Here is a 9,329-nt window from a genome sequence, read left to right as displayed (position 1 = left end):
ATTCTTTCTGATTATCTTAATTTAAATTAGTGTTCTTACTTCCATTTTAGGAGTCTGAGTTAAGCAATAGCCATTGCTTCGAAAAAAGTTACCATTTCACAGCCTACTTGGTCCCGACAATCTTCTACGTCGAGACTAAGTCGTAGATCTTCTTCACCTATCTCACCAGCTGTATTTCCACTTGTCTCCCCTTGTCTTAACCAAATGGCCGAGTCAAATGAGATGTTAGCTGAAATGAGGGACATGATGAGAAACCTTACAAGAGAGGTTTCTACCCTAAAGGAAGAGGTTACTCAGTTGAAAAGTGAGAGGACCGCTACCTCGAAACAACCTGTCGTCCAGAATCCTCCCAATGTGATTCCAGGCCTTGTTCAGTCTGTCATTTCTCCTGAAAATGATTTCTATGACGAGCAGTATGTAGAGGAGAACTGTCTCCCGCAATCAGTCAAGCCAGGCAAAGAGAAGGAATTGGTTGATAGAGTTGAAAAGTTGACTCAACAAGTTGAAAGCATGCAAGTTAAGGGCCCAAAGAAGATAAATATGTCTGACTTTTCCCTCTTCCCTGGTGTCACTCTTCCTCCAAAATTCAGAATGCCGGATTTTGATAAATATGATGGGACGGGGTGCCCGTGGAGTCATCTGAGGTCGTTCATTTCAAATCTAGAAGGGTATGGGCTGTCTCCAGAGCAGATCGCTAAGGTATTTCCGATGTCTCTGACAGGAGTAGCCAAGAAGTGGTTCCTTCATCTGAAACCCGAAGAGCTCAGAACCTTAGACGAAATTGCTAACAAGTTTGTTGAGCAATTTTCAATGGAAGAAGGAATTGAAGTTACGAAGAGGGATCTGAAAGCGATCAAGCAAGGACCTCAGGAAACGTTTACCTCTTTTGTAAGAAGATGGAGGAGAAAAGCGGCTCAGATGACTAACCGCCCTTCTGAAGAAGATCAGATCAAAATTGTGGTCAAGAACCTGTCTCCGCAGTACTACCACTTCATGGCGACGCAGTATTATTCTGATTTCAATCACTTGATCAAGACAGGAACCATAACTGAAGATGCGTTGCTGAAGGGTTCTCTGGCGAAGTCATCTTTTGATCCGAGGAATGGAAAGAAGCCAATGGTAGTTTCGAAGCCTGAAGTTAGCAATGTGGTTGCTGCGCGCCCTATGAGAAGAGTTGTAGCAGAAACAGAGCAGCCAATGAGGAAAGTGCCAAGGCATTTTGATCCGCTACCTTACCCTTTATCTGTCGCTCTCAAGAAGTTACTAAGAGACAAAAAGATCACTCTCTTAGAACCGAAACTTCCACCACCTATTCTCCCCAGATATTGGCGTGAAGATCAGCACTGTGCATATCATCAGGGAACAGGGCACCTAACAGATAACTGTATGGCCTTGAGGCATAAAATTCAGGACATGATAGAAGCGAAAAAAATTGCTGTATTTATGCCAAACACTACCCGGAATCCATTACCAGCTCATGCTGCGCGCCCTCCACCTACAGTTGGGGCAGTTTTTACTGAAGAGCCTATCCTTGACCCTGCTTCCTTGATTTGTGCTATCGCTTCCGATTCACCGACTGTCTTGGCATTTGGCGAGGAAGTTGAAGAAGTAGAAGAAGAGAAACCTTATGTGCTGGGCGGAGATGAAGATGACTATGCTGAGTCTTCTGCTGGTCCCTACATCCTTCAATGTGATGAAGAGGAAGTGCAAGAGGTGGTTCCGTATGTTCTGAGCTTTGATGACGATGACTTTGATTTCTTGAACGATCAATGTGACGAAGTCCGCCATGTTACTCGAGGTGAGCGAATTTTCAAACCCGCCGAGTTAGGAGCTGAGAACCCAGCTGAAGTTGTAAGAGCCGCAGAAGCGCAGAAGCAGAGCAAGCTGAGTTGCGAGGAAGAGGATGAGAGTCTTTTACGCCAACTCAAAAAGACCCAAGCTAATATTTCAATTTGGGGTTTGCTTATGGCTTCCCCAAAGCACCGTCAAGTTGTTCTAAGAGAGTTGAATGCTGCACAGGTCTCTGTAGATATCACATCTGATGAGCTGGTTGGTTTGGTAGCGATGGCTAGGGTGTCCAAGACTCTTTCTTTCACTGATGAAGATCTGACATCTGAGGGTCACAATCATACGCGTCCACTGAAGATCACTGTTGTCTGTAATGGTAAGAAGGTTCCAGATGTATTAGTTGACAACGGGTCCGCACTGAACGTATGTCCGTTAGCCACTGCTGCTGTCCTTGGATTTGGGCCGAATGACTTCATCCCTTCTGAACAAGGAATTTTGGCGTATGACGGTACCAGACGCGATGTTATTGGAACGCTAGCAACCGAAATTCTGATAGGAGGAGAAATCTTTGAAGTAGAGTTCCAAGTGCTCGATATCAAAGCATCTTTCCTTCTCTTGCTTGGCCGACCTTGGCTCCATAAGGTTGGTGTTATCCCTTCCTCACTGCACCAGAAACTGAAGTTCATCAGAAACAACAGGGTGATAACAGTCAAGGGTGATCCTGATTTAGAGGTAGGCCAAATTTCGCAGGAGGGTACCTCAGAAAAGAAAGATGATGTTAGTCTGACCGGGTTCTCTGTAGAAGTCACAGCCATATCATTTGAGAAAGCAAAGAGTGAAGAGATTTTGTTCCTCACTAGCACTAATCCCCGAGTTGTAAAGATGATGCGTAAACAGGGGTACCTTCCCGGTGCAGGTCTGGGTCGCAATCATCAAGGGATAGTCGAATGGCCTGTAATGAGAAAGAATGAAGGGTTGTTCGGACTCGGATATGAACCTTCTCGTGATGAGATTAGAGAAATGAGAAATTACATGCGGAAATGGTCCGAGCTCCGACGCCGGGGTCTAGAGCTGCCGATGAAATCATTCAGTTTGATCAGAAATGGTAAATACCGCAGAGAGGGTGATGACTTTGCATTCTGTGGGTTCGCAGAGCCGTGGGTTGATGAACTGACAGGGCAGGAGCTGCCGGGGTTTGAGATATTTTTCGATATGGAGCTGCCAGATGAATACCCGAGTTTGCAGATTCATGAGATCGAACCAGAGGTTGATTGGGCTGATATCCTTGAGCCGTGTCTTCTGAATTCCCTGTTCCAGGTTGAGTTACCGATTGTAGCCATGATCGGAGGAGATGCGCTGATCCTTGATCCTGAAAGCCTTATCACCCCAGCCGAGGGACCTCTCACGAACTGGAGTTCCCAGGTCATACCCCGAGTCGTCATCCAGTACAGTCCTGTTTCTATCAAAGAGTCTGTTGTCTCTAGCTATATGTCCATTTCCGAGTCAAAAATAGAGTTTGCTTTATCTGATGTTTCTTTTGATGCAGGTACAGTCGTGATCGAGCCCGTTGATGAGGAGTCTTTCGATGCCGTTGTTCAGTCCGATGCAGAGTCCATTGCATCTTCCGTTGAGTCTATCGAGTCTGTCGAGTCTGTCGATTCTGTTCATACGATAGTCCAGTCTGATGATGAGTCTGTAAAGATTTCTAAAGATTTCAATACTGAGCCCACTGAAGGCGCGTCAACAGATGTAACTTCGATTTCTTTGAATGAAATAAAAGACTCTTCTTTTTATTCGCCTGTCTCTACTTCAATTTCTGCTTCTTTATCTGATCAAATTGATAATAATAATAATCAAAACTCCCCCTCTAATGAGGATGCCGACGAAACTCCCCCTGAAATCAAACACATGATTAGGCAGGAGGAGCAGCGTCGAGCAAAACCATTCGAAGAGGAAATCGAGACCATCAATATTGGTGATGAAACCCTAATTCGGGAAATTCGAATTGGCAAAACATTAACTCCCGAAGAGCGTGTGGAATTAATTGCCCTGTTAAAGGAATTCAAAGAAGTTTTCGCTTGGTCCTATGATGACATGCCGGGATTAAGTGAAGACATTGTTCAACATAGACTTCCCCTAATCCCGGGTGCCAGACCGAAAAAGCAAAAACTCCGAAAAATGAAACCAGAGTGGGACTTGCTAGTCAGAGATGAAGTTCAGAAACAATTGGATGTTGGCTTCATACAAGTTGTTGAATACCCTGAATGGCTAGCCAACATAGTACCGGTGCCCAAGAAGGACGGAAAAGTCAGAATGTGTGTGGATTTCAGAGATCTGAACAAAGCAAGTCCGAAAGATGATTTTCCTTTGCCACACATAGACATCTTGGTGGACAACACAGCGGGCCATGCTCTCCTTTCATTTATGGATGGATTCTCAGGATACAACCAGATCAAGATGGCTCCTGAGGACATGATCAAGACGGCCTTCATCACTCAATGGGGGACATATTGTTACAGAGTTATGCCATTTGGACTCAAAAATGCTGGAGCAACATATCAGAGGGCTGCTACCACTCTACTGCATGACATGATCCACAAAGAGGTCGAAGTATATGTTGATGACATGATCGTTAAAGCGAAGACCAGGGAAGAGCATGCAGGGGCATTGAGAAAGTTCTTCCAGCGAATCCAAAAGTTCAAGCTCCGTCTCAACCCGAATAAGTGTGTATTTGGGGTTACGTCGGGAAAACTGCTGGGATTCTTGGTCAGCCAGAGAGGGATTGAAGTAGATCCACAGAAAATCAAAGCTATCCAAGAAATGGCTCCGCCAAAGACTGAGAAGCAGATCCGTGGGTTTTTAGGAAAGGTCCAGTACTTGAGAAGGTTCATTGCACAGTTGACAACGACTTGTGAACCGATTTTCAAGCTCTTAAAGAAGAATGCTCCAAAGAAATGGAACGAAGAATGTCAAGAAGCTTTCGAGAAAATCAAGCAGTGTTTGGCTTTACCACCAGTTTTGTCACCAATCATACCAGGACAACCGATGTTGCTGTACTTGTCTGTTACTGACACAGCGATGGGGTGTATGTTAGCGCAGCAAGACCCAGAGTCGAAGCGAGAAAGAGCCATTTACTACGTCAGCAAGAAAATGTTGGAGTACGAGCAAAAGTACACCATTCTTGAGAAGACTTGTCTAGCACTGGTTTGGGCTACTCAGAAGCTGAGGCATTATTTGTTGTCGAGTAGGGTTCTTCTACTCTCACGGATGGACCCATTGAAATACTTGTTCGAGAAGCCAGCCCTCACCGGAAGAACTGCCAGGTGGTTGTTGTTATTGTCTGAGTTCGATATCACTTATGTCACGCAGAAGTCAATTAAGGGGCGTGTGATAGCTGAACAGTTAGCCGATTCACCAGCAGAAAATAATGAATTTTGGAAAGCAGAGTTTCCAGATGAGGAGATAATGACTGTGGAAGATGAAGTTCCAGACACAAAGTGGTTGATGTACTTTGATGGAGCAGTCAACAATCGAGGTCAAGGTGTAGGGGCGGTGTTGGTATCACCAAGAAAAGAGTATATCCCTATATCCATCAAGCTTCAGTTCTCGTGCACAAACAATATGGCAGAATACGAGGCGTGTATCGCAGGTTTGGAAGCAGCCATAGCCTTGCGCATTCAGGACCTAGATGTATTCGGGGACTCAATTTTGATTATCTGTCAAACTAACGGAAACTGGAAAACAAGAGATGATAAGTTAATCCCGTATAATACGTACCTAGAGTCTCTGGTCAGAAAATTCGGAAATATCACATTCACTCATTTGTCCAGAACAAAGAATCATTTTGCGGATGCATTAGCTACTCTGGCTTCAATGCTCGATATTTCTACAGCAATGGAGGTTCAACCATTAGAAGTGCGACTTCAATGGGCCCCGTCACATGTTAACGCTATTGAAATAGCAGCGAGGTGTTCAGATGGCAAGCCTTGGTACACGGATATCAAAAACTTCATCTCAGGCAAAGGACATCCGCCGGAAGCTTCAGGAAAAGAGCGAAGGTCTCTTCAGAAAATGGCCTCTAACTTTGTCATCTGTGGTGAAGAGTTGTACAGAAGGTCGTTCGATGGAATCCAACTTTTGTGTATAGATGAGGATCAAGCAGCTGAGCTCATAGAGCAGACACACGAAGGAGTCTGTGGACCGCATATGAACGAAAAGATGCTGTCAAGGAAGATTCTTAGACTTGGTTATTACTGGCCGACAATGGAAGCAGATTGCTACGCCTATGTGAAGAAATGTCACAAATGTCAGGTCTACGCCAATCTCATCCATGTGCCGCCTTCTCAGTTGCATTCTCTTACTTCACCGTGGCCGTTCTCAGTATGGGGAATAGATATCATCGGGAAGATAAGTCCGAAGTCTTCTAGCGGCCATGAGTATATCCTGGTCGCCATTGATTACTTCACAAAGTGGATAGAAGCTGCTTCGTATGCATCATTGACCTCGGCTTCTGTTGCGAAGTTCATCAGAACGAATATCATTTGCAGATATGGAGTACCACATGAACTAATTTCAGACAATGGGTCCCATTTCAAGAAGGAGGTAGCGCGCCTGTGTGAGGAGTTTAAGATCAAGCATCATAAGTCTTCGCCATATAGACCCCAAACAAACGGAGCTGTTGAAGCTGCTAACAAAAACATCAAAGTAATCATCAGCAAGATGACCGAGACTTACAAAGATTGGTCGAGCAAGCTCACGTATGCTTTGTGGGCCTATAGGACGTCGATCAGATCCTCTACAGGTGCAACTCCGTATTCTCTGGTGTACGGAATGGAAGCTGTCTTGCCTGTTGAACTGCGAATTCCCTCCCTAAGAGTGATGATGGAAGCGGGGTTGCCAGAATCTGTTTGGGCTCAAGCTAGACATCAAGAGTTACAAATGATTGACGGAAAGAGGCTGAAAGCAATGTACCATGTTCAGGGGTATCAACGCCGTGTCGAGAGAGCCTTCAACAAGAAAGTTCGAGTTCGAGACCTCAAGAAAGGAGATCTTGTTCTGAAATCCTTCCGGGCACCGGTATATGATCCCAGGGGTAAATTCAAGCCAAAATGGTCAGGTCCATACATTGTTGACGAAGTCCTGCCTGGAAAAGCCGTCAGACTCCTCGATGAAAATGGAGAAAAACTAACAGAGCCAACAAACCTTGACCAACTCAAGAAATACTATGCTTAAGGCACCAGAAGGCCTTCCTTGGCCGACTAGAGCTTCAAACTAAAAATCCTTACTTAACATATCAAAAGAATCCTTTGCAAAACCCTTTTGAGCTTACACAAAATCAAAACATTCTATTTTCATAACCCATAAGCTAGGGGCATTTGTGCCTTGAACTACGCGCGACCTGATCCTCATCCTTTGGGGGTACGTAGGCAGTCTGGCTAGTCCGGATTCGGTCGAAACCTTGGAAAACTTACCAAAACTCCGGTCCTTCAAACCCTAACCTACCTAAAAGGTCCTTTTGGTGCAATAGGCAAAGGTTTGTGGCTAAAAAAAAAAAAATAATAAAAAAAATGGAGTCTGAAGGCCCGTTAGATTGAAAACCCGCAAGGGCGATCTAAGCAAAAGCTAGGGTCATTCACCTGCTAAGTTGAAAACCCGAAAGGGCGGCTTAGGCAAAAATCAAGGTGTGAGCCTGCTGGATTGAAAACTCGCAAGAGCAATTCAGGCAAAAATTAAGGCAAGCGGTCCGCCAGATTGAAAACTTGAAAATGGCAATCTGGTCAGTGGCAGTGACTTCTCAAGGAGCTGAACAGCTGGAGGCAGACAAGACTGGTAACCCGATAATGGCATCATCAAAGTCTGAATAGTGCCAGCATGGCTTACTTTGATATTTTTCTAAATAAGGGGTATTTAAGACTAAGCAATCAAAGGGGTTTAATGCCCATGACGGTAATACCGAGCAGGGAATGAATCACTTTTAAACATGGTATTCAAGTCACTCTAAGAGTGGTTAACCTTCACCAATTTAAAATGTTGGTCAGGTCAAGAAGTAAGTTGAGTCTTTCTCGAAATCCAAGTCCTGTGTTTGTCAATGTCTTTTACTTGTCACTTGTCACTTGTCGAAGTCTGTCGCGTGTCAAGTCAAAATCTCCAAGGTCTTGTATGGTCTGTACCTTTCTCAAAGCTGGGGTGACAGGCGCCAAAGCAAGAAATTTAGTCTCCGGAAGACAGATTAAATCAGAACAAGGTTCAGAAGAATAGCAAGCTATAGGCCTATTGAAATTTTGTTAGCTGGCAGATTGGAAAGAGTCCTTTCAGGTAGAATTGATCCTATTGTTCTCACGTTTTCTCTACACAGAGAGCTTTGTAAATCCAATGTTCATGAAATGAAATATCTGTTTCCCTGCATTTGTATTGCTTTATTAAGACCCTAGTAATGGAAGTATAAATGCACTAGGAGCATCTTTTATGACTTGGCAAATCACGCCAAGTCATAAAAGCTGTCAAATCCACAAGGACAATCAGAATAAACCAATGTCCCCGGCAAGTTGAGATGAGAAAAAAACTCAAGCACATCTCGAGCCAGGCCTCCAAATTCCCCAGCTAAGCCTACTTTGTAGCCAGCTCATGGAGTCTAGCATCTTACCTCCTAGAGAGTCCGCTGTCAACCGCTCAAAGCATTCATCCCCCAGCAAAATCCAATTCTTTAAAAAAGGGTCAATATCCAGAATCCCAGCAAATCATGAGAGTCCGGTCCTCAGCAAGGAACTCGCACTCCCATTTTCTCGGCAAAAGACAAAGCAATTCTCAAAATGATCAAAAAAAAAAAAAAAAGGTTCCCGCTTCTTTGGAGAGACAAGGTAATCTCCAAAGAAATCAATCCAAATCAATCTATTCAAATCAATCAATCAATCAAAAGCGTGAGAGTATCAATCTTTTCATAAGAATTTTACTCCTCGATCAAATTTCCATTGCTTGTTACTGCGTGAGGGTCCGCATAACAACGTTTTCCCCTTTGATTAGTGCGTGAGGGTTCCGCCTAATTCAATTCCACCTTTTGTTACTGTGTGAGGGTTCCACATAACAAATTTCCGTCGCTTGTTACTGCGTGAGGGTCCGCATAACAACGCTTTCCCCTTTGATTAGTGCGTGAGGGTTCCGGCTACTTCAATTCCACCTTTTGTTACTGTGTGAGGGTTCCACATAACAAATTTCCGTCGCTTGTTACTCCGTGAGGGTCCGCATAACAACGCTTTCTCCTTTGATTAGTGCGTGAGGGTTCCGCCTAATTAAAATTCCACCTTTTGTTACTGTGTGAGGGTTCCACATAACAAATTTCCATCGCTTGTTACTGCGTGAGGGTCCGCATAACAACGCTTTCCCCTTTGATTAGTGCGTGAGGGTTCCGCCTAACTAAAATTCCACCTTTTGTTACTGTGTGAGGGTTCCACATAATTAATTTATATTGCTTGTTACTGCGTGAGGGTTCCGCATAACAAAGCTTCCCTGTGGTTAGCGTGTGAAGGTTCCACCTAACCAAATCT

General features: G+C 44.4%; 1 protein-coding gene across 1 annotated transcript; it reads left to right on the top strand.

Annotated features, from left to right (window-relative positions):
• Positions 1 to 204: 204 nt before the first annotated feature.
• LOC143883237 (uncharacterized) lies at positions 205 to 7,652 on the top strand. The gene is made up of 5 exons (XM_077386585.1): positions 205 to 3,537; positions 4,351 to 5,271; positions 5,392 to 6,034; positions 6,626 to 6,880; positions 7,570 to 7,652. The coding sequence occupies exons 1-5, from the start codon at positions 205 to 207 to the stop codon at positions 7,650 to 7,652; spliced, it is 5,235 nt and encodes a 1,744-aa protein (XP_077242700.1).
• Positions 7,653 to 9,329: the final 1,677 nt, after the last annotated feature.

Source organism: Tasmannia lanceolata, unplaced genomic scaffold, assembly GCF_043159265.1.
Source record: "Tasmannia lanceolata isolate RefF3 unplaced genomic scaffold, GAP_Taslan_0.1 ptg000008l, whole genome shotgun sequence".
Classification (NCBI taxonomy): Eukaryota; Viridiplantae; Streptophyta; class Magnoliopsida; order Canellales; family Winteraceae; genus Tasmannia; species Tasmannia lanceolata.
This window is presented reverse-complemented; position numbering and strand designations above follow the sequence as displayed.